The sequence below is a fragment of the Mytilus californianus genome, unplaced genomic scaffold, assembly GCF_021869535.1.
Source record: "Mytilus californianus isolate M0D057914Y unplaced genomic scaffold, xbMytCali1.0.p SCAF_1, whole genome shotgun sequence".
NCBI lineage: Eukaryota > Metazoa > Mollusca > Bivalvia > Mytilida > Mytilidae > Mytilus > Mytilus californianus.
This window is the reverse complement of record NW_026262581.1, coordinates 48,420,853-48,447,003: the sequence shown is the minus strand read 5'-3', so window position 1 is coordinate 48,447,003 and position 26,151 is coordinate 48,420,853. Positions and strand designations below refer to the sequence as shown.

General features: G+C 32.7%; 1 protein-coding gene across 1 annotated transcript in view; it reads left to right on the top strand.

Annotated features, from left to right (window-relative positions):
• The window catches only part of LOC127722138 (E3 ubiquitin-protein ligase rnf213-alpha-like), a 115,453-nt gene that overhangs the window by 2,250 nt on the left and 87,052 nt on the right, over window positions 1–26,151 (top strand). The window contains exons 3-19 of the mRNA XM_052229015.1: window positions 4,010–4,584; window positions 6,068–6,218; window positions 6,915–7,135; window positions 7,747–7,914; window positions 8,921–9,082; window positions 10,538–11,162; window positions 12,137–12,314; window positions 12,894–13,033; window positions 13,483–13,560; window positions 14,720–14,826; window positions 16,684–16,825; window positions 18,793–18,991; window positions 19,346–19,595; window positions 20,240–20,386; window positions 21,421–21,526; window positions 22,122–22,287; window positions 22,997–23,165. Coding sequence (XP_052084975.1) covers window positions 4,010–4,584; window positions 6,068–6,218; window positions 6,915–7,135; window positions 7,747–7,914; window positions 8,921–9,082; window positions 10,538–11,162; window positions 12,137–12,314; window positions 12,894–13,033; window positions 13,483–13,560; window positions 14,720–14,826; window positions 16,684–16,825; window positions 18,793–18,991; window positions 19,346–19,595; window positions 20,240–20,386; window positions 21,421–21,526; window positions 22,122–22,287; window positions 22,997–23,165 — 3,584 coding nt within the window. The remainder of the gene's footprint in view (window positions 1–4,009; window positions 4,585–6,067; window positions 6,219–6,914; window positions 7,136–7,746; window positions 7,915–8,920; window positions 9,083–10,537; window positions 11,163–12,136; window positions 12,315–12,893; window positions 13,034–13,482; window positions 13,561–14,719; window positions 14,827–16,683; window positions 16,826–18,792; window positions 18,992–19,345; window positions 19,596–20,239; window positions 20,387–21,420; window positions 21,527–22,121; window positions 22,288–22,996; window positions 23,166–26,151) is intronic.

Genomic DNA, 26,151 nt, shown 5'->3' with positions numbered 1-26,151 from the left:
GTTTTCCTATCGAAGATTGGTGGTTTTCTCCGGGCACTCCGGCTTCCTCCACCAATAAAAACTGGCCGCTACGAAATAGCCCAAAAGCGGTGCTTAAAAGTGGCGTTAAAACACCAAAAATCATTCAAAAAAATCAAATTGTATTTTGGGCAAAAACTAAAGAAGATAGAGAGAAACTGTAAACAGAAAAAAAGATATGCAAAACAAGATTAAAAAGAAAGATATTTTTGTCATTAATTGTTGGAGAATGTTGTGTCCATTGTTGAAGATGCACATTGACCTAGGTGAGTGACACAGACTCTTTAGGGCCTCTAGTTATTTTCTTTTGCCTTTTGTGAGTTACAGTCCTATATTGATTGGGAAATGGCACTTTATGTCATTTTCATGCACCTACTTGTGACCTATTCAACTAATGAATATGCAGGGTTCACCACAGAATGAAAATCAAGGGTGGGGGAGAAAGTTCATCAAATCAGAGATTTTGTGTTGCGTTGTCGAATAGATTCCTTGTGCATAAATTATTAATTATATGCCTTACATGTATTTGTCATATATAAAGCTAATTTGGAAAGAGGGTCTCACATAGTTGGTCCTATTAGTGGTTACCACCACTGGCACTTGTCTCAGAAAAAAAATGTTTTCCTATATACCTTTATATAACATAAAGCAAGGACTATGTTAGTTATACGTCCTTGCATAAAGGTATATAGGGAAAAAAAAAATTTCTGAGACAAGTGCCTGTGGTCACCACACTTGTAGGAGCATATTAAACAGGGAGAGTAAACACCTGATGTAGATTCCCAGATTGCAGGAATATTCTGACAAATTTTATCTAAATTGTCTTATGGAAAACCACATGGTAAAAAGGTCTAAAAAGATAAAGAAATTAATAATAAAAAAAAATGTAAAGAAATTATATATCCAGTTTTAATCTTTTCAGACTTTAAATGAGTGTTAAGATAAGGAAACTCCTATCCCAGATTGAACTGTCTAAAAATAACCAGACAATGTTTGTCTGTTATTAAGGTATTCCCCAGTATTTTCCCCACCTAAAGAGATCATGTGACATTGTTGTCAACAAAAGGACCATGTGGTCAGGGAATGCATTTGTTTTCTGGATTACTGCTTTTATTAATCCAGTTAGGATATAAACATTCCATTTAAGGTATAGTCAAACATATGCATTTATAAAATAACTGTAGTTTGCAAACAAGTTTTACTTTTCAAATTGAAGAAACTTGGTCATGATCGTTCATTAGTTGTTACCTTGTTATACGACCGCAAAAAAATTTTTGTGGTCGTATATTGGTATGACATTTGCGTCGTCGTCGTCTTCCGAAGACACATTAGTTTTCGCACTCTAACTTTAGTTTAAGTAAATGGATTTCTATGAAATTTACCATAAGGTTCAATACCACAAAAGGAAGGTTGGGATTGATTTTGGGGGTTATGGTACCAACAGTTAAGGAATTAGGGGCCAAAAAGGTGCCAAAAATAAGCATTTTTGTAACTTCCGGACATAACTTGTGTGTTAGTGTATGGATCTCTCTGACATTGTACCACAAGGTTCCATATCACAAAGGGAATGCGGGGATTGATTTTGGGGGTAATGGCCTCAAAATTTTAGGAATTAGGGGCCAAAAAAGGGGCAAAAAACAAGCATTTTTCTAGTTTCATGACAATAACTTGTGTGTAAGTGTATGGATCTTTATGAAATTGTACTACAAGCTTCCATATCACAAAGGGAAAGCTGGAATTTAGTTTGGGGGTAATTGCCCATAACGTTTAGGAATAAGGGGCCAAAAATTAAGCATTTTTCTAGTTTCCAGACAATAACTTGTGTTCAAGTGTATGGATCTCTCTGAAATTATACTGCAAGGTACCATATTACAAAGAGAAGGCTGGGATTGATTTTGGGGGTAATTTCCTCTAAATTTTAGGAATTAGGGGCAAAAAAGGGGCAAAAAACAAGCATTTTTCTAGTTTCAGGACAATAACTTGTGTGTAAGTGTATGGATCTTTATGAACTTGTACTACAAGGTTCCATATTACAAAGGGAAAGCTTGGTTTGAATTTGGGGGTAATTGCCCAAAACGTTTAGGAATTTTAGGCCAAAAAGGGGCCAAAAAACAAGCATTTTTCTAGTTTCCAGACAATGACTTGTGTTCAAGTGTATGGATCTCTCTGAAATTGTACTGCAAGGTACCATACCACAAAGGGAAGGCTGGGATTGAGTTTTGGGTGATTAATCTTATGGGGGTTCCTTTTTTTTCTTTAGAATTTTCCATTTTAAATTGGTTATTTCTGATTTATATATTAAAGGAAATAATAATGATATGGTTTGAATAGGTAAATTAAAATTTTTTAAGTTCTTAGACCACATTCATTCTGTCAGAAACCTATGCTGTGTCAAATATTTAATCACAATCCAAATTCAGTGCTGTATCAAGCTTGAATGTTGTGTCCATACTTGCCCCAACTGTCCAGGGTTCGACCTCTGCGGTCGTATCAAGCTGCACCCAGCGGAGCATTTTATTCAACCATGCGAGACAATGTAAATAATATAATCAGCTGTCTGTGAACATCCCTTGAGGCAATTAACAATAATTCAACTTTTTTTTTGCCACTGACATGATAATTGGATCAGGGATATCTAAAATTTAACTTCAATTTATTGAATTTTCAAGTGTGGTGGACAATAATATAAGCGTGGCACTGGGAATTTTAACGTGGTGCTAGAAATTTTAGCATGCCGCACCGCCATGCTTAAATAGGTTGTGGTGATCCCTGATATCAAACTAGTATGTTGTAACAAAATAGAGGTTAAGGTCCTTGATTGATTGAAAAATGACATATTATGTTGATTCCTTCATGGATATGTGTTCATTAAGGAATGACTGTTATTTTTTCTGTCTATGTAGAAATAACATCAAAAATGTGGTGCACACTGAATAACCCGCGTAGCGGGTTATTTTAAAGTGTGCACCACATTTTTTATGTTATTTCGAATAGACAGAAAAAATATTACAGTCATTTCTTATAATTTAATTCTAAATTCCATTTTAAACCGGAGTTAACCATGAAAAAACGTTGATGACGTCACAGTCACATGACAAAATTATGTCTATGAGCTGATAAACAAAACAACGTCAGCCAATCAGAAGACGAGTTACATCCAAAATTAAATTATCATAAAATGAAAGGAAGATTCTTATTGATTTTGTGGTTACTGTTCAAAATCAATGTCAAAGTTACTAAAAATAGAATGGAATTTGTGTAGAAAAAAAAATGGTTTCTGGATGCTGTCATTAGTTCTGATGTGTAAGAGCTTGTTGATTTCGTATTAGTCAGATATCATACTTATTTTGTCATCAAATGTTCACTTTTATTACTGAAGTCAAATTTCAGGCAATTATAGGGTCAATATTGACTCTTCGTGAACCTTTCATTTGAAACTCCTTACCCAAAGAAAATTGTTTGTTGTCAGAATCTATTTATGCAGCATAGAATATATGAACAGTAATCTTGCACTGATATATATTTCAATGTTACGGTTACTGACAAATTTTTGAAATATTGACAAAAAATGAGTGCCTTGTATTTTTACAGTGATCAAATAAAATTCCTGCCATTAGGGAACAGCTTCTTTTATGATAAAATTTGCCCCCTAAAAAGTAAAAAATAAAGTTTAAAACATTTGATGTGAAAGTGATCATCTATCCTCCATGTTTCTATGTGAAGACTTGCTATAATTTCCATGCATGCAAAAGAGTACATTTGATAAAAAAACATCAACAAATCAATCTTTTCCTAGTGATACTGAAACCATACCATGTGAACTGAAAAGTTTAGCACACAGCCCCTAAGCTGTCATCCTTCCTATAGTTATTACTTGTAGAGTTCAGATAATCATTATTGATGATTCTTGTTATTCAAGATTATTTGTATCACTCTGATTTTACATTTTCCAAGCAGATATTTTAATTTTGCAAAACGTTTTATTTCGCAGCAAATACTACAGTCCTAGAAGAACAAAGCAGGAAGTTTCAAGAATTAGAAAAAGTTGCTTTAAAAGATGTATGTGACAAAGTAGATATACCAAAAGAAATAAAGAAGTATAAACCAAGGGTAATTGCATTTGGAATTGAAAGTGAAGTTTTAGAGGAGCTTCCTGAAGTCATTAAATGTTCCAGTGGGATTTTGTTCATAAGAATATGGGACAAACTTGCTGTAGATTTTAAAAGGACTGTGAAACGTGCCTTGGAAATTGATGAAATAATGGATCATGTTTGGCATCCAGCTTATAAAGAATGGAAAGGGTTACACCAAAGACTGAAGACTGGTGAAATTTTCTTCAAGGAATTTGATACTATTTGTGGAAGCATGGAACCAGAGACTTTGAAAAAAGAATTTCTCATTCTTGAAGGAGGTAAAAAAACGTCTTGGATTAAAGAAAGGATTGAACAAATGACAAGATACAAAAATCTACAGAATTGTCTAGATGGAGCTTCTATTATAATGGAGGTTGTGGAAGAATTTGAACTAGAAGGAGACTTCCAGCCAATCAGACAAATTATGCAGATGGTGAGTAATACCCTGGAATATTTATTTCAACTGTTTTTATCAGAAAGTGGACAAATAGAAAAAATGATAATCTGTTTTCGAGTAAATAGCAGATAAAATGCAGAATACTTCACCTTCAACATTTATTTTCACAAAAATGCCAGAGCTGCTCAAAATAGCTCTGCCACAAATACTGAAATAGTAATTTAAAAAATGATGAAATATACTGTAAAAGAAAACCTCTATGGAATTTAGGGAAAATGTTATTCTATTAAAACTATGCTTCTGAATAACCACCATTAAACACCACTAGCACTGCATAAAAAAAAAATAAAAAGATTATCAAAACTATGTTTCACCACCATTAAACACCACTGCCACTGCATGGAAAATAGAATAAAAAAAAATAAAAAATTCAGCTCTGATTTAACATTTTTATTTTCCTTCAACGAATTGCACATTTAAGTAATTGGTATGCCCTGCCTACAATAGTAGAGAGGCAATATGTTTTCCAGTGTATGCACCTGTCTCTCTGTTAGTTCATAAGTCTGTCCCGCATCAGTTTCAAGAGTTTGCATTGAAGTTGTGGTCACATCAACTTGGAACTTGGTTAAAATGTACTGCAAGCCAACTATCAAACTTTGCATTACACCACCATGTTCCAGTTTTGTACATTATCTCGTGCTAAAATTTTATCATTTTTGTAACCTGCCTATATAAAGATCATCGTAATGTTTAAATTTCTAGTAATCATTAAGGTATAAATTCCAGGTAAGAAATACAATTCTTAGAGCCTTAAGTTACAAGAGTTTTAAGATTTAAAAGAACTCACATTGTCCATGCTTACTCTGATTGAACCCTCAGACAGTTACTCTTTGTAGATTAATTAACCCTTTCACCGATAGCTGCCCTGACAGAAGCTTCTCGGAGACGATGGCTTCCCTGGCTATTGTGACACAAGTGGGAGATCTTCAAATTAAATATCAATAAAAACTTGTCTGTAGTTATTTATGTTTTTATTTTATTCACTTACACCATGGACTCAGTTTTGTTAATCATGTTAATGTTAAAATTTGATCAATTTTATTGTCAGAAAAATTCAAATTTGCTACTTATCGGCAAAAACCTAAAATGGCAAAAGTTTTTGTAAATAAAACGGCATTTTATGTAAAAAAATATACTAGTCTGGCTTCAATTCTTCCAAATTAATTCCAAAAAAAATTTTCCCTCATCTCAAATTCCAGTTAAATCCATAAATTTCATTCGATTTTGACATGGCTTTCAACAAACGGGATGCCATGTTTACCCTTTCATACGGGCATTTATCAAAAAAAGATAACTCATGTTCGCCATGTTTTTCAGTGGGAAACATAAAAGAGGTATTCAGATCCTGGTAAACCGGGGCTTGTTGTCAGCTATCTGAAGCGTGAATCCCGGTAAATTCGTCGGCGAAAAGGTTAAGCGGAAATTACTTTTTATATACCTCTCCAAATATTTCTTCCAGACAAAGGGAAAAGATACCAAGATGAACAAGCTGAAGCAGTCATACATGAAAACTTGCTCAGTGTTAAGTGATATAAATGAAAGAAAAGTCATCTGTTTACAGAAGTTTATGGAAAGTAAAAATCTGGTGAATTGGTTAAGGGAAAAAATGGGTAAGTCTATGCTTAAAAAAAATAATGAGAATTGGTAAAGGGTATGTTTTTGTATTCAAGAGATTTTGGTGATCTTCCCTATTTGATTTATGATGCTGACTATAAAATATGTCTGTCGATGTAAAAAAAAATGCTTAGTATTTAAAATCTTAAGTTCCTTCCTAAATTGAATGTTACTTGTATCAATGGAAGATGTAGAGAAGGGGAAGTAACCATTTATTTTGGGGTCAAAGTTCAAGGTGACTGTTACTAAAAAAAAAGTTTTTAAAAGATGAAATTTTTAGTTTTTCTGTGTGATGAATACAAATCTTATACCAGTAGCAGGAATAGGGAAGGGTGAAAATCTTTTTGATCTTTTGGGTCAAAAGGTAAAAGTTCAAGCTCACTTTACTGGATGATAACTTGAGTTTCCAATAATGTTTGTTTACGAGGGAAACTAACATAGATTTATGATGTAGAGAAGGGAAGAACTTGTTTGACTGTTATGTCTAAGGTTAATTTCACAGCTGCTAAAATAGACAGAAAATTGCTTCAAGTATACTTTTTCCTCATTTCTTCGCTAAGCTTTTTGTCACTGTTGGTTGGTGTTTAGTATGTTTAATAACGCAAATATCAAGAAGTTTGATATATTTTTCATCTTCTTGGAAGAAATATCAAAAGTTTAGTTATTATTTACTTTACGTTTATATGCAACAGAGGGTTTACATGAATTGAAAACCTTTGTGGACCTAGCCTATATATCTACTGGTGATCAAGGATTAGAAATAGCTAAGGTGAGATGTTTGCAGTCAGCAGCCATTGGGTATGCTCCACTGATTTTCAACTTGGAGTCAGACTGCAATTATAAGGATTTCTTGGAAAGATGTGAAGAAGTTTGGAAAGCATTGGACTCTAATCAGAATCTTCCTAGTGAACTTGTGAGTAAATTCTTTTTTAAATTCTTCAGAAATGTATAAGATGTTTTCCTTAAGGCTTGTTTGCTGATGTAATTCAAAATAGAAGCATATTCATAAATGGTGTGTTTTTATTACACATAACTTGTCAGTTCTCTGTTCATCCAACATCTATTTCCTTCACTCTTTTCTCAGGTACTACTGAACAAAATTACTTCATATTTTGAGCTTGACAGTGGATATTTGTCAGATCTGTCATACACCTTAACTACCTGTTTGCTCATACTTTGAACTCTATTTGAAATATATAATAAGTAACAAGAATTAAATGGTTTTTTTTTCTTTTTACCAGAAATGTATTTAATAACTTTACATCCAAGATTTAAAGAAAATATAAGGGAAAGATAAGAGGTTACCTTGGTTATTGTTCCTCATTTTTTTCATCAAGGATATTCTGACATTGCTTCTTGATTGATGGGAAAAGGATTTATTTGAATTGTTCATTATTGTTTTGCCTGTTCACTTCTGTGATGACACTGGTTCATATTTATATGCCTTGTAAAATTATTAAAGATAAAAAAAACATATGACAATATCTGTATTTGTTTAAAAATAATATAGTCATTTACTTATAGCTGGATACTTGTCATGAATTAGAATGGTTGAAAATAGTTGATGAATCACAAGGATCTGTTGAAGTTACCTCCCTTGCACAAGCTGAAGCTATCAACTTAAATGGAACATATCATATTGGATTACACAAAACAGGGGATGGAATTCACAGAAAAGGACAGAATCAGCTGGTACATTATCATTTTCTTTGTTCAAACAACAATATATTGATGTGACTTCTTTGATACACAACTCCCAATGATTTATATTGATGGATGGTACTATTATACCCAACCTCTAGAAGTGGGTGCTGTATTTCAATCACCTTGTCCATCCTTCTGTAGGTCAGTTCATCAAACAAATATCATCGTCACTCACCATTTTCTCAGAACTGTTAAACAAAATGACTACATATTTTGGTCAGCTGCTTGACAGTGAGAACTGTAATTTGTGAGTTCTTTAAAGATCAGCCAGATACCTACTTCTTGTTTGCAAATACAATGAAACCTGGTTAAACTGAACACCATCGTGACTGTAGAATTTGTTCAATTTTGTCAGGTTAAGCATTTGACCGGAAACGAAAGACAACAATGTTGTGATGAATCATATGGTGATGTATGGAAATGACAATTCCAAGTGTCAAGAGTACAAATAAGGTGACTAGAATAGTTAAATAAAAAAAATTGTCCCTGAAACTGCTGAAAAAAAATACGGAGTACTTCATATTTGGCCAGCAGCTAAATAGTGATGATATGTAAAGTGTGTGCACCTTGCAGAACGATCAGACACCTACTTCCTGTTTTCCAATATTTTTATCAGAAGTGGGGATATGTTTTGCACTACAATGCATGCAGTCTTGTTTTTATGCCTCACCTACAATAGTAGAGGGGCATAAATACGTCTGTCCCACTTCAGATTACATTTTTGGTCAAGGTAGTTTTTAATGAAGTTGAAGTCCAATCAACTTGCAACTTAGTACACATGTTCCCTATGATATGATCTTTCTAATTTTAATGCCAAATTAGAGTTTTTACCACAATTTCACGGTCCACTGAACATAGAAAATGATAGTGCGAGTGGGGCATCTGTGTACTATGGACACACTCTTGTTCGGTTCTATATTATCATTATTTCCTTCAGCTACATAGAAACTAAGAAAAGGAAAAGAATTAATTTAATCACCAATTTATCTTATAGCAATTATCTGATGTACAAGAATTAAGAGTTACTGAGAAAAAAGAAGGAAAGACACTGCAACGAGAGTACAACTATGAAAAGTTACACGATCTACAGTCAAGACTTATGTTAGTAGCTGGAAAAGCTGAGATGGGAAAAGATAATGTCGACAGATTTATTTTGGTAATGTAAATAAATGTACTGCAATGGTAAAATTGAATATTGGAAGATAGTTTTCCTATATACAATGCCTGCCTTGACATTTATTTTTAATGAGAATCCACCAAGAATATCATTGACATGGATTTAAACTAATGGGTTTTAATTATTTTCTTAAATGATAAAAATATGGTTTAGATTGTCATTTTGGATGGACTGTTTTCTCTAACACAGACACAGTTTTCCTGTCATGAAAGTGGCTTGTGGTCTTAATCGATAAAACAAGTCCTTATTAGATGCATACCCTTGAAATATTGCTATTTGGATACCAGATAATAGAAATGGTTTCACTTGAAAGTATACAGATAAAAGTATCAGATCACTAATTTTAAAATCCCTATTTCTCTAATTCTGTGGCAATTTAACCCTTTCTAAAAAAATTTAATCAACGATTGGTTGCTGATGATCTCAGAAGATGATTGGATGAGTTTAAGGGTCATTCATTACCTTTATCAGCTCACAGGATGAATCAAAATATGCTAACAGGTGTTAATGAAATTGACAACTTTGTGGAATGTGGAAGGCACTTGAAGGGGATTTTCGTTTATCAAAAATGAAAATTTATTTGATAATTATTAGAGAAACAGATTCTCACATAGTTACTCATGGATTATTGGATTTATCCACTGGTACCAATGTAAGAATCTATATATATTCAACCATATTTGTCAATTTTCACAATTCGTTAGATATTTTACCTAAAGTTCAACTTTATAAGAACCAAGTATATCATGAATTGTACATGTACATGTATCACTTTTATATATGCAAATTCTCAATCAATTTTTTATATCTTGTAGTGACACATACTACATGTACTATGTTGCACATCCAACCTTCAATAGCAAGCAAATTCATGGACAATTTATTAAGGGCTCAAAATGGTCCAAATACATTCGTTCAGCACAAGTTTCGTTTATGCAAATTGATTTGCAAGTTTTAGTAAACAAAAACACCAAAAGCACTAAATTTTTTTTAGGAGGGCTACTTTTACATATGTTCCTAATGCTTATGGGTTGAAATGGTTGTGTGAAGCATAAACAGCTGTGTTAAGCTAAATTTATTTCATGTTGATGCTCATTAAGTAATTTAAGCAGCATATGATGTAGTGGGTCAATATATTACTAGAACTAATCTTCTTAAAGTTCAAGAAAGTGAACAGAATAACTTTGCATATAAAAAAACCTGTTAGTGACTCACACATATGTTAATCTAATGATGGAAGTAGTGTCTTTAAAGAATCTATCTTTAATACTTATTATTATTTATATGAATAAATGTTGAGAGTAGGGTTTCATTTTGTATCTGATTACAAATTTCTTAATGCAAAAATTGGAGAAAAAAAGTCTGCCATTATACTCATATTATGATATTGTCTGTCTTAAACTGAGTAAAACATTCTTCATTTTTATTCTCCAGATTTTAGATTCAGTAGTCAGATTGTGTAATGTATACATCAAGCTGTTGTCATCAGGCTGTGTACTGTTTTCAAAGTTCAAGGTCAAATTCAGATGTGACCCAGAAAGTATTACATGTGCTTTTGTCAGTTTTGGTGAAGGAGATATCAAGCGCACCCTTAGAGGGAAAATAGATACAGTTAACAAAGATGTCAGCTTTTTCATTCCAAAAATTGCGAAGTTTTTGGAGCATTGCCATGAAAGATGGTTGGAATTCATTGACACAAAAAGAGAAGACCATTACATTTTGAACTACTTTAGTATAGAGCAAATGGTAATTCTTCAACAGGAGCTTGTGAAAATGGGCTTTGAAGGTGAACCATCAAATCAGATTTATCCTTTGCTGTCTAACATAAAACATGATTGTACAAGAGAGGATCTTGTTGAGGCAATGGAAGAGGCAAGGGATGAATTGGAACAAATGGATATAGATGAAGATGAGGAGGTTCAGGAAGAAGTTCCTATGGAGGAGGGGGACAGTGAGGCAGCTAAAGTGAAATTTATACTACAGATGGTGGAAGCTGGATATTCTGAAGGTCTTGCTATAGAGGCACTGAAAAATGTTACCTCTGATCAGATTGATGAAGGTAATTATTTATTGGGGTGAAATAAGCCATTTCCTTATGGTTAGGTCAAGCTTGAAAATTGCTGTTTCCCCTGATTGTCATTAACAAGTTCTTGTACATTATACAATGAAGTATAAAAAAGATAAAATAAAAAAATTCAAGGAATAAAATACAATGTTTACTGACATACCAATGCCAAGTTCAGACATAAACAGTTATAAGTTCTTTAAGAAACAAGTAAATACAGTATTTCCCTCATTATTTCCCATGCTTTAGAAAGCAGGTGGTATATATATATATATATATATATATATTGATGGAGGCATCTGTCCATCTGTTTTATGTTCTTTTGTTGTTTGTTTGGTCTTCTGTCACTTTTGTATCCACAACTGCTCCTGAACTGCCTGCATGATGTACTTTTGAACCTCTGATACAATGTCTTCATCTGAATGATTTTGGGGCTTACTTTGGGATGACATGTACATTGTCATATCTGCAAACTAAAGTGCTCATATGCATCTGAATCTTTACCATGATAATGCCAGTGTGGACCTCATATTTTGTTTTTTGGTCTGAATTATTTTGGGGTTTTCCATTATCAAATCATGGACTTTGCAAGGAGCATGGAGTGGTCATTTTTTGAGCTTTGCTTGCTTGAATCTCTAATTGTTTTGGGATTGATATATATATATATATATATTATTCGTCTATAAAACAACAGCCTATTAATGTAAGATCTGTAAATTTGTGGATGCAAGTTTTTGTTCTTCCCTGGCCGGGATTTGAACTCATGCTACTGAGATATTGTGGCACCAAATCGCCTTGCACTATGCCCTACGCGCTAGACCACTCGACCACCTAGGCTCTATAATAATAAAGCTTTCGGTGGCTGGGTGTTACCTTTCCTTGTCAGTTTTTATCTAGCATCATTACACAGTACATGATGTATAAAAAAATAAAATTTGAATATTGTTGGAGGATATTATAAATTATAGGTATAGCATGGTGTATAGAGCATGAAGAGGAAGCCATGGATTTTGATACATCAGCAACAGATGGGACATCAGTACAAAACCAAGACAAAACATTTAGTGGCTGGAGCACCAGAGATGAGTCATTGGCCACAGTTAGAGCACGGCTATTGGAAAATATTGGTGTTGGTGCTGCTCAAGGGTAACAATTTTTTTTTATAAAATTATGCAGGTTAGACACAACAAAAAACAATTGTTTCTTTTGAAAAAAAATTCTCTCTCTCTTTCTCTCTTTCTCTCTCTCTCTCTCTTTCATGACATTATTTTTAAGAATATTTGTTGTTGAGCAGGATCTTTAAATTGCTCTTGGTGTTCTTTTCGCCATGTTTTATACCCCTGCTCACTAAGAAAGCAGATATACTTGTTTATCTCTTGACCATCTGTCTGCTCTAAACAAATCTCTGTCATTTTCATATGTAACTGCAAGATAAAGCTTCTTGATATATGGCACCAAGCTTCATCTAAGTATTCAGAAGTGTGTGGGCATGTTTTTAGTGCCTTTAAAATTCTTCTTCCTGTTTGCATAAAACATACCTTTGAAATTGCCATGCACAGATATAAAATTTTTGTAACATTGTGCAGGGGTATAATTATTGAGTAAGAGCTCACAGTTAGTCTTTTTATTTCTTTTCAGATTTTCATACATAAATGCGAAACCAAATTAAAAGTGGCTTGAGTTTTATTGGAAAGACCTTTGACTATAAGTATATATTTTTTTCAGACTAGACAGTACAGTAGATGTATTGATAGAAAACCTAGAAAGGTTATGGGAAAATTTTGTTGGCTCCATATCCTCAAGTGTTACAGACTATCTCAGTGTAGAACATCTAGCTCTCATCTTAAGAAAACTTGCAGATAAAGGTAAATATATCCTCCAATTTGTGTCAGTTTTTTTCTCAATATGTTATAGTATCTTCCAGTGTAGAACATGTAGCTGTCACAGTAAGCAAGACTGTCGATAAGCGTAAAAAGATGCCCCTCCTCTAGTGATTGGGTCTTTGTCAGTGTACAATCATCTATAAACTCTCATCTTTAAATAGGACCACTTGTGTTAATAGTAATTTATAAATAAAGTTTGATAACATATAAACAATGCATTTTGTTTACATCAATGAAAGAAAAACTAAGCAGCAGTACTCCCTTTCCAAGCTCAGAATTGCCTAGATTTGCTAAAGGGCTAATTCATGGAAAAAAACTACTGTGTGGGCTTGAAACCATTCTTCAAAATACAGAGTGTTAAATGATATATCGGATTCAGGTGACAAATATGAAATGATCTTTTATCCTAATTGTTTACTTTTATTTTTCAGAAACCATGTTAGTTGAAAGGTCCTTCTCAGTATGTGGTTGTAAAGAAGGGGTGGCAAATTTGATTGTCTGCTCACAAAGTATGTGCTTTATTACAAATTGTCAAAGATCTATTTTAAGTGTTGTACTAGTTTTGTTTATTTATTAACTGTAAATGTGGGGAAAATGGTGCCCTCAAAAAGGGTTAGCATGATATATAAAAAAATTGTTAAAATAAATACTTACTGTAAACCAACTAATTTTCGCGACTTTAGCGAGTAGGAAAATAACGCGAATATAAATCCTTGCGAATGTGTATAAATCGGATTATTCCTTATTTAACTACTCCAAAAAACTTGAAAATCGTGACATTAAATTGCCGCTAAGTTGGAGAGAAATGGCTTTACTCAAAAAAAAGTTTTTTTGAAAATAAGTTGGTTCACAGTTATTGCACAATGTGGGAAACAAATCCCACGAACATTTGATTATAGGAAAATTAATTATGCATAAGTTTGCATTAAAAAAAATGGTTAAAAATTATTACCTTATGGTTAAAAATAGGTTATCATATTCTTTACAAACAATATTTGAGGGTACATAAGAGTGAACTTGTTTGTCTAGACTTTCTTGCCATGTCCAATCCAGAGATTATAGTAGAGACTTGCATCTGGATCTGGCAATTTACTACCAATATGGTCCGAGTACACAGTTATTTCGTAGTGCATTTCTTTTAGACAATAAATGAAAATTAAAAAAATCCCACCTGCGCTTTCTCAATAATATTTTTACAGTGTGTTGTACTACTTTTGGGACAAATTATATCAAAATTATAGAAAACTTCATCGGCTCTAACTCAAAATATGGACAATTTCATGTTAAGGGGGTCTTCAAATCTTTTGACAGCTTCCGAAGTGCTAATTTTTAACATTTTTCAGCTGGACAAAATCACTACTTTACTTTAAAATTCATGACCCAAATTTTTTTACAGTGTCATTTCACCCCCCCTACTTACTATTTGAGTCATAAAACATGGAGAAATAAATTTGGAAGGGGTATAAAAAAAATCGACAAGTAACACACTGTCCACACTAGGGACTATATTCATGGACAACGAAAATCAAAGGACGATAACTGTATACCCGGACCATATGTTACGTCATGATTGGAAGATCAAATATGTTCACAAAAATAAAATGAAGTTATACTTAAACAAATATGTGGGGATTTTAAATGGTACCTTGTTATATTTTACAATTCCAGGTGAGATGTACAACACAGTATTAAGTCTGTACAGTACAGAGGACGATTCTCTGTTACCACAGTCAGATGAAGTCTTACTTTGTACACCTGATACTACCCTTGATTTGGTTTGTATTTGTATAGTTCTTAAAGCAAAGCCATAAAGAAAATCAGAAACTTGTTGATATAAAAAAAATTGATATGTTAACAGGAATTTTTTTTCTTGGGGTGTCAGGTCATATTTTTATTCCCAGAAAAACAGTTGTAAACCAGGAGGTCGAAAATGCAGTAAATGGTCCCAATATTTTTAATGTGATATATCTTATATGGAATTTAGACATCTCATGAGTAAATATAATTTAAGATAGATTGAAAAATAGTTATAATAAACTTTTTACTAATAAATTGCATGTATTAAATAAAGCTTGAAATTGGTATAATGTTATATAATTTTTGTCGAGCCTGCGACTTTTGTCGCATAAAGCTCGACATAGGGATAGTGATCCGGCGGCAGCGGCTACGGCAGCAGCGGCTGTGTTAGCTAACTCCTTAAAAGCTGTATATTTTAGAAGGTCCATTGTCCTTGACCTCATTTTCATGGTTCAGTGACTACTTGAAAAAAAAGTTAAGATTTTTTGTAATGTTAATTTCTCTCTTATTATGAGTAATAGGATAACTATATTTAGTATGTGCGTACCTTGCAAGGTCCTCATGCCCGTCAGACAGTTTTCACTTGACCTCGACCTCGTTTCATGGATCAGTGAACAAGGTTAAGTTTTGGTGGTCAAGTCCATATCTCAGATACTAGAAGCAATAGGTCTAGCATATTCGGTGTATGGAAGGACTGTAAGGTGTACATGTCCAACTGGCAGGTGTCATCTGACCTTGACCTCATTTTCATGGTTCAGTGGTTATAGTTAAGTTTTTGTGTTTTGGTCTGTTTTTCTTATACTGTATGCAATAGGTCTACTATATTTGGTATATGGAATGATTGTAAGGTGTACATGTCTAGCTGGCAGGTGTCTTCTGACCTTGACCTCATTTTCATGGTTCAGTGGTCAAAGTAAAGTTTTTGAGTTTTGGTCTTTTTTTCTAATACTATATGCAATAGGTCATCTATATTTGGTGTATGGAAATATTTTGTGATGTACATGTCAGTCTTGCAGGTTTTATTTGACCTTGACCTCATTTTCACGGTTCATTGCTCAGTGTTAAGTTATTGTGTTTTGGTCTGTTTTTCTAATACTATAAGCAAGAGGTCAAATATATTTGTTGTATGGAAGGATTGCAAGCTGTACATGTCTGCCTGGCATTGTTCAACTGACCTTGACCTCATTTTCATGGTTCATTGGTCAGTGTTTAGTTTTCTTGGTTAAGTCTGTATCTTAGAAACTATAAACAATAGGTCAACTATATTTAGTGTATTGAATGATTTTAAGGTGTACATGTATTTCTTGTTTGGTTTATATGACCTTGACCTCATTTTCTTGGATCATGATAAGTGTAATGTGATGTAATGTGATAGTTGTAGTAAAGCTTTATATTTAGGACTATCAACATAATATCAATGATTAGTAAAGAAGGCGAGACATTTCAGCGTGTGCACTCTTGTTATAATAGAAAAGGGTCAGTTTTATTTCTAGGTGCTGAATCAGGCATACTAGCATAACATACAAGTATTTTTTAGCCAGAATTATGCCTTGCAATTGCAAGTACATGTGTACAATTTATTGAAATAATTTTATGTTATAATTCAAATTTATTTTTTTTGATAATTCCCTAATTGAGTACATTTTTAATTATTCTTAATTTCTTTCCATGTCATTTAATTTGACCGAAAGGTACAGCAAGAAACTCTAAAACAAACACATTTTTAACTTTTAAGATATTATTAAGTTTTTTGAGGCTTTCAGTGTTTTATATCATCCATTAGTACAGACAGACATGTAATAGATATAATTGTTTAGGATGAAAATATTTTTTAGGTTGATATATTCTGGAGAAGATCGTTATTTGGAGATAGTGGTAAAATCTATTGCTTAGTTAATGCAGATTTACTAGATTATGAAGTGAGTGACAAAGGAGAAAAACTACTTGAGAAACACATGAAAAATGCACAAAATAGAGGTAAACATTTTCATATATGTTAACAGTTAGTCTTTGGTTAATATATGAACAATCATTTTTCTGTATTTGGGGGCATCGGTGGCTAAGTGGTCTAAGAAGTTCAACTACTGTTTAATTTGCATGTCAACACTGAGGTTGTGAGTTCAAACCCAGCATGTGGCAGGTGGGCTCGACTCCAATCTTAATTGACTAGGACTCCCGTACAAGGTCAATAATTATTCTGATATTTACAAATCTATTTATTATACTTTATGCAAATTTCTTATATCATCCATTCATTTCATTGGGCAGGCGACAATTGTTAATTTTCACTAACCTTTCATAAGCCCCACCCACCCATAGCAACATGTGATAATATTAGCAACGGGTGTTAATGCCTAAAATTAACACCCACCTGAGCCTGAGGTTTGCCGATTCGGAACTATTAACACCCACTACGGCCGAGGTTTACAGATTCTTATTTCCACATAATTTCTGTCATTTTATTGTTGTTATTGAAATAACTTAGACAACTAAAAATGACAGTGGAAAGTATAGAATCTATATAAGAAAGCATAACAAAGTAACCAAGGATGTGACGTTACATACAGAACACTGAAGTATAACTTTATGTTACACGCAATAAAAGTCATTACAGTTATTAGTAAACTATCTTAATTTATGACTTTATTTTTTTACAACTGTCTTTCTAATAACATAGTGCACAACTTGAATCATAAGGCATTCAGTATAATAAAAAACATACTGCGCTTGGATGAAGGTATTAGGGTAATTAACACCCTCAGTGAAAATTCGTCTTGGGTGATGATTTTTTCCCTCATGTGTTAATCTACCTTAACCCCTTCATTCTATTGGGTAACACGTCATCACGTGACATGGAATAATTCAGTTAATTTTCATTTAATTTCAAGGAGGGACAAATAACCCTAAAAATTTACACCAACGGTGATTAACCCTATTATTCACCAATGAATAACCTTTTGAGTTTCTTGATTTGTACACGAGTTATCTCTTATGAAAATGACGTCACAGACGTAAGTAAACAAAATGGCAATAATTTTCAACTTCAAGTTACAGGAAGCCCATCAAGTGGCAAGGAAACAAGGCTTTGGAAATGCATCTAGTGCTGAGGATATCTCTTATAAACGGTCCTTTTCAGGGCCATCAATATTTCACAAAAATAGTCTACCTTTGTTGTACATATGAGAAATTCTAAGACACAAATTTATTTTAGAACATTTACTTGTGTTTGTTACGATACAGTAGGTTATGTGCTTTTTCAATGTTTCAAAAGGCCCTTCCACTGTTAGGTCAATATAATAAAACAATTGTGGCCCTTAGAAGCGATGAATATCCAAAATTGTCAACCCTAAAAAATTATTTCACTTCGGGCTGCGCCCTCAGTGAAATAACCTTTTCATGTTGACAATTTTGAAAATTCACCTTCTCTACAGGCCATAATTGTATATTATTAGGCATATTTTATGGAGATTTAGGGTATATTATTTATATCATATAAATATAAAAAAAATATTAGAATATCGCAGGTCAATGATTGAATTGAGTTAGACGTTTAATTTTAGCCAGGATTTTTAGTATTCATATTGTTATCTAATGAAGTGGTGCAGTGAATTAGGTAGACAGTTTTTCTCTGCTAGCAATAGTTTTCTGTTTAAACTTGTCCTTGGTTTCTTACTATTAAACTTTTACCATGATCAGCTAGGCAGGTGACAGTGAAGCTTATTCTTCTGGGGAATCTAGTTTTGTCTTAAGCTTTATTTGGGTATATGTTTGCCACTTGTTATCCCCAAATTTTCTAAAGAAAATGCAGAGATATTATAATGGGTATGTCTACCTTTAGTTTATAACTCCTTGTTTATTTTAATGCACCTTCATCAACATATTAGACGTTTTAGGGTGCTAATATTTTTTTTAATGACATGAAGATAATGTTTTTTTGTTTCCAGAGATACATTTTAAGTTAGTTGTGATCTGTAGTAGAGAGAATGAGTACAAATCCAGAATGGTAGCAGCATTAGATAAATATCGTAGACCACAAATGTCATTTGGTGGAGAAAAACATGTCAAGACTTATCTGTCTGAAAGATTTATTGTCAATAAACCAATCAGTGGGATAGAAACTGCTTCATCTGTTGATTTTAATAGGTAATTGTAGTTCTAATAAATTTTTGATTCTCCTGCAAATTTATGCAAAATAATATAGTTAGCCATCTCTTGGCTACATTTCTTGTGTTATATTTATGAAAATTTTTATTATAAGAACCAAGCAATTTTTTTTGTGGAGTTATTGCCCTTGGACAATTAAAATATGTGCACCAGTGGACATTGGAACACTGTTCTTTTATTTCAGATTAAAATAAAGATTTAATTCAAATTTTCGTCACCTTACATGTTTGAAACAATTTGTTATTTGTCTTGAGATTTCAGCCCAAGCATAAGCTATCTGTATTTCAACATGATGATCATGGACAGTGCTTTGATTTTATCATTTTTTCCCAGGTCTAGTGTTCGTGTTGTAAAATCGTGGAGAGCTGGAGTGGGTAAAAGTTTGTTCAAGAGGAACATGGTTACTGCTTTGAAGGAGAAACAACAAAATGTAAATGTGGACGAGGAAAATGATATTGTAGTATCCATACCATTATATGACAGAACTATAGTTGTTGATGAAGTATTAGAGGTCTTACTAGAATACACCAACCCTCCACATGTCAGAGAACCACGAATATTCCATTTTGATATTTCTCATGAGGTTTGTTTTTATGTACAGAATTTTTTTTCATTTTTAAAGGAAATAATTATACCTATAATTGATCTTTAATGTTCTGTGGTTAGACAAATTTAAATTTCAGAACCTTTGGTATAAATATTTTTGGAAATTATCCATCTAAAGAAAAATAGAAAATGTAATTCTTTTGAATGAAATTCCCTCTACATGAAAACACCAATGTTGTTATATCATATGTTTATATATTGTTTGAAAAGAACAGAAAAAATGTTTGATATATTTGGAAATAGAATGGATTTTATGTCAAAGGGAAGATAACTTCAGTTTTTTTTTTCAATTTCAAAAACGATTGACGATTAAAGACCCTTACTTATAACAGAAAGTTCTAAAAACACTTGAGAAAATTGCTTTACTGACATTTTTCTCTGATTTTCTGACATAGTCTTGACATGCGGTCTTCAAATGAACTGATTATAGTGATTAATTCTGTTTTTTTACTTCGATTATTCATAAATTTATAGATTTTGATTGATTAATATCCAGTGACAAAATTGATTTTTGATTAATCAATTTGTAGTGGCAAATATAGCTGATGCTAATTATGACCAGGTATTGTAGACACTCAATAAAAAAAGTAATACACAAATCTTAATTATAATCAATTTCAGGTACAAGATGGTGTAGATGCTTTCCTGTTCCAATTGTTAGTTTTGGGATGTCTGAGTCATACTTCAGGAAACGTATGGCGGAGATCTGATATGGACTATTATATCATAGAGTCAATGCCTTTACTAGCAAGGGATTCAGATACACAAGTAAAATTTACAAATGTTTAAATTATAAAATTTGTGCCTTTTCTGGCTAACCATTTATATACACAAGTACAATTTACAGAGATAACTGAAAATTCCAATTAAAAAATTGTAATGTTTTATTATTGCAATAAGTGTGTTGTAATAGGTTTTGCAAAAATAAAAACTCATATTTTAAATATTGATAGCTTTATTTGTATTTAGAAAATACTGAAATTGCAATTATCAATCTTGCATTTTTGTTCATTCTTCCAAAATCTCAGTAATAGATGCATGCACAAATTTATGAATTTACAGAGTACATCACAGAAACCATGCCTCTACAGGTTAGGCATTCGGTGCACATCTAAAAAATACCTCCACTGACCAGCCCACACTATTACAAATTACAGAAATGATACTGCTAAATCAGTTTATACTGCAACTGTGCTATTTGAGCAGTCAAATTGCCTTGACTCTATATTCATTTGTGATATACAGTCACTGACCATATATCGCCTTTATTATGACGTTGACAATGTGTTTCCATAGTTTTATTTATGACGTCAATATAAATACAGATCCATAATTGATGGTCTTTACCCAAAGTATTTTATTTTGAACAGTTGTAAGAGTTGCAGCAAAAAGAGAATTAATAATCATACATCGTCTCAAATATGAATTTTATTTTTCCTCAGCTCAAAACAGGATAGAAATGCTCAGCACAGCCTTGCATTCTAATTGTTTCTTAGCCTTGTACACGAAAAATAAATATTTCATGACATATTTGATGGATGACTAGGTATACAGATACACTGATATAAGTAACATAGACTTTTAAATCACACACATTACATGCCTCAACTGGGTATGTATTCAAATACATGGGAAACAAATTTCAAAAAAAGGTATATTCATGCCTCCTCTGACAAGGCATTCAGATTACTGAAATCGCATTTTGGAGAAGGTTATTATATATGTAATATGACATAAAATATGTTTATTAAAATTTCTACTTTGTTCTTTATAGCTATATTTATTCATTTAATATTTTTAAGGTTGGAAAATTAAAATGTATGCACCGTTGTTTAGACATCCTTCCAGATGTTTTATGCAGATCACCAAAAGAAAGCCTTGATATTTTTTATGAGAGTTTTCCTGATGGTAAGTGTTGTCCAACAGAAATGTTATGTTTCCCATGCTGCAATTTGCAAAAGTAATTTGATTTTATAATGGTTACTACTAAAAATTTACCTATTTGGTGTGACAAGAGAATGTCCACATTTCTAATGTGTTACTTTCAGAATTTTTTTTGAATAAAACACTATTCCCCTGTTTTAAATTATCTTGTGGAAATTATTTCAAACATATTGAGGATGAAAATACATAACACTTATGACAGATAACTCTGTAAGTCAACTGGATGATTTAACAGCATTGTGCAAAATGATAAAATTGCTATTAAAATATACAAACATTTACATTTCGTCTGCTCTTTTAACTTCTGAACATTTTGTGTGGACTCGAAAGAGTTTAATATTGCTCTGTGGGATTGTTCCTAAAAATAAATATTACAAAGAGAGAACAAATGATAGGAATATTATTTATTTGAACTGTTTGATATTCAGAGATAGCACAGGTGAAAAAAATAGTCCCTTAGCATATATGTCTTACTAAAGCGTACAACCTTTAGTATACACTTAAGCTTTATAAGAAAAATCCCTTGTAGTGACACATTAAACTGATTTCTTTTGTTCAGATTTCAGTGAATCTGATTTGATATTTGATGAGTCTGAGTTTGCTAGTGAGACTTTCCAGAGACCATATCAATATCTTAGTCGCTTGGATGGAGATGAAGCTCTTACTGACATTATTCCTGAGGAACCCGAGGGAGACAGAGAAAACTGCTTGCAGATATTACTCAGGTTTAAATCTTATCTTTTACATTGAAAAGGATGAATTCAATATTATAAAGAGATTTAAGATTAAATAGATCTTGCTGATATAGAAATAAGATGTGGTTTTATTGCCAATGAGATAACTAAAATTGAGAATGGAAATGGGGAGTGTGTCAAAGAGACAACAACCTGACCAAAGAGCAGAAAACAGCCCAAGGCCACCAATGGGTCTTCAACACAGCGAGAAAATGCCGCATCTGGAGCTGGAAATGTGTTCTAGTTCAGTGAAAATGGACGTTATACTAAACTCCAAAACATACAAATGAACTAAAATTGTCCACTAGAGACCAAATGACATAGATGTAAGCAACAAGGGGTCATTCTACTGCATTCAATAATGAGCAAAGTTATGTAGTGAAAAATGTCTAAACATTTTTTAAAAAAAATCTTATTTTGAGTGTTTTAAGTCTAAGTGGATCAATCTAAGCAGGAATAATATTGAATTATATATATATCAAAGTTTCTGTCTTTCTGTTATAGTTTCAAGATTACAGGCAAATAGGCTAAAATTGGAAATTGTTATTTGGAGACAATACTTCAAATTTCCAGGTTCTGTCATAATGACATTTTCGTAGATTTTGTATTGCTGATCATTTTCACTGTTTACATTTTCTGCCTATTTACGATGGTTTTCAAGACATTTGATTTTATTTTGAAGATATCTATCTATTTACAGACATTGTGGTGTGAAGGATCCCTCGTGGTCAGAATTGTACCATTTTGTCAGTTTTCTAAACAGACAGTTACAGGACTTCGAAACATCAACTTTCTGTAGTCCCCTTGTTCTACAAGATCTTCCTGGATTCCCTGCATTTGTTTTGAAATTCTTGATACAGATGTCTAGGGTAGGTATTTCAAAAAATGTAATGTACAATCTTGAATACCAAGGTACTAAAAAATGATACCATCAACACAGATGTAATAAGTTTTGTTGATTATTGTCTCGCCTGTGACGAAAATCAGAATGTGAGACATAGGTATTACAATCCGTCGGCAAGGGCGTTAACTATTTGTTTAAAGCTTTATATTTCCGAAGGTAGAAGACCTGGATGCTTCATAAATTGTATGCAGATACCTGTCTGTCATATGTCTATTGTCCTTGACCTCATTTTCATGTTTCAGTAAATGCTTGAAAAAAAGTTACATTTTTTTTGTTTAGTAAAATACTCGTGTATTATGAGTAATAGGATAACTATATTTGGTATATGGGTTCCTTGCAATGTCTACATGTCTGTCAGGTAAGGTTCACCTGACCTCAACCTTATTCCATGGATCAGTGATCAAGGTTAAAGTTATGTGGTCAAGTCGGTATCTCAGATACTAAAAGCAATAGGTCAACTATATTTGGTGTATGGAATGGTTGTAAGGTGTACATGTCTAACTGACAGGTTTCATCTGACCTTGACCTGAATTTTATGGTTCATTGGACAGTTTTTAGTTTTTGTGGTTTGGTCTATTTCTCAGATATTATAAGCAATAGGTCAATTATATTTAGTGTATGGAACAATTGTGAGGTGTACATGTAATTGAAGTCTGGCAGGGTTCATATGACCTTGACCTCATTTTCATGGTTCGTTGTTCATTGTTAAGATTTTGTGGTTTGATATGTTTCTCAGGTAGGATTAGTAATACATACATGTGAACCTCCTGACAGGAGTACAATAATCCTGTTTTCAGGGGTCTCCTCCCGACCTCCCGTTGAAGAGAAAAAAATCCCGTGTATAAAATTTTTCATGAATGAAAAAAATTATTTCTGCCCAACATATCATCTCAGACATCTGGTGTAACTGACATTACCTGAAGTTATATTTTACCTGTAAATCAATTAACATGCATAATTATATGGCTTCACTTGTCAGCTTGAGTGTCAAACATACTGGTAATCAACGAATTTTACCTCAGGCCAACTGCCGTTGTGAAATAAATACTTTGTGTATTAATTGGGTTACTTCCCTTGATTTATCCTGTTTTAAGTTACTTTCCTTTAAATAATGTAAATTTTTAAAAGAATATAAAGAAAATATAAATTGAACAAATAATCATAAAAGGAAGGTAACTAAATGATTTTAAATGTCTAAGGACAAATAAAAAAATACTAATTTGAAAATTATTTGAGGGTTCTATACTTCCTTTTAAGGCTTAAATTGAAATTTATATAATTACTATGCCCCTTGATTTTGGTTAGAATGAGTTTCTGAATAAGCAAATATAAACTAAATGCATTTGCAGATAGTTAAACAAATGTTAAGATTGTTCATTAAAAAGACATGAATTAAAAGATTTAAAGAACTTACTAAAAAAATAAAAATGTTAGATTGAACATGTAGAATATAAAGATAGAGAAACTTGATAAGTACAAGGGTACTATAAACATAATACATTTGGATGGAAAGTTGAAGAAAACACACTTTAAAAGACAATTTTTACAGCACACGGTTACATTTACGACAAAATTTATGTCAATTAAAAATCTCCTGATCTGAGTCCTAATCTCCTGACCAAAATTTCCCAATCTCCTGATCTGAGTTTCACAGTCCATCACATGTATGGTAATAGGACGACTATATTTGGTGTATGGAATGATTGTAAGGTGTACATGTTTTTCTGGCATGGTTCTTCTGACTGTGACCTCATTTTCATAAAACATTGATAATGTTAAGTTTTTGTGATACTTGTAGTAAAACCTTCTTCATATTACAGACTTTCAACATGAATTCAATGATAAGTAAAATAGGCGAGATATTCAGCATGTGCACTCTTGTTTTTTTTATTACTGATGAAAAATGTTCTGTTGAACATGACAAGTAATCACATGATTTTTAGAATAATACATTAGATCTCAAAGGAAAATATGTATTTCATGAGGTGCTTAATTTCATATCTGCTTGTACCACAAATTCCAAAAATATTGAAAACCCACAAACATGCATTGCTTACTTTGCATCAGTATAAATTATTTGCTTCTGTGCCTCATACAAATATACCAGCGGGGCCCTTTCCGACCTTGCTGACATGTCAGTTTTTAGCTCACCTGGCCCAAAGGGCCAAGTGAGCTTTTCTCATCACTTGGCGTCCGTCGTCCGTTAACTTTTACATTTTTACTTTTACAAAAATCTTCTCCTCTGAAACTACTGGGCCAAATTTAACCAAACTTGGCCACAATCATCATTGGGGTATCTAGTTTGAAAAATGTGTCTGGTGACCCGGCCAACCAACCAAGAGGGCCACCATGGCTAAAAATAGAACATAGGGGTAAAATGTAGATTTTGGCTTATATCTCTGAAACCAAAGCATTTAGAGCAAATCTGACATGGGGGTAATATGGTTTATCAGGTCAAAATCTATCTGCCCTGAAATTTTCAGATGAATGGGACAACTTGTTATTGGGTTGCTGCCCCTGAATTGGTAATTTTAAGGAAATTTTGCATTTTTTGGTTATTATCTTTATGATAGATAGAGATAAACTGTAAACAGCAATAATGTTCAGCAAAGTAAGATCTACAAATAAGTCATCATGACCAAAATTGTCAGTCGACCCCTTTAGGAGTTATTGCCCTTTATAGTCAATTTTTAACAATTTTTCGTAAATTTTTGTAATCTTTTACAAAAATCTTCTCTAAACTACTGAGACAAATTTAACTATACTTGGCCATAATCATTATTAGGGTATCTAGTTTAAAAAATTTGTCTGATGACCCCGCCTTCCAACCATCATGGCTGACTTGGTTAAAAATAGAACATAGGGGTAAAACGGAGTTTTTGGTTTATATCTCTGAAACTAAAGCATTTAGAGCAAATCTGACAGGTGGCAAAAATGTTCATCAGATTTAG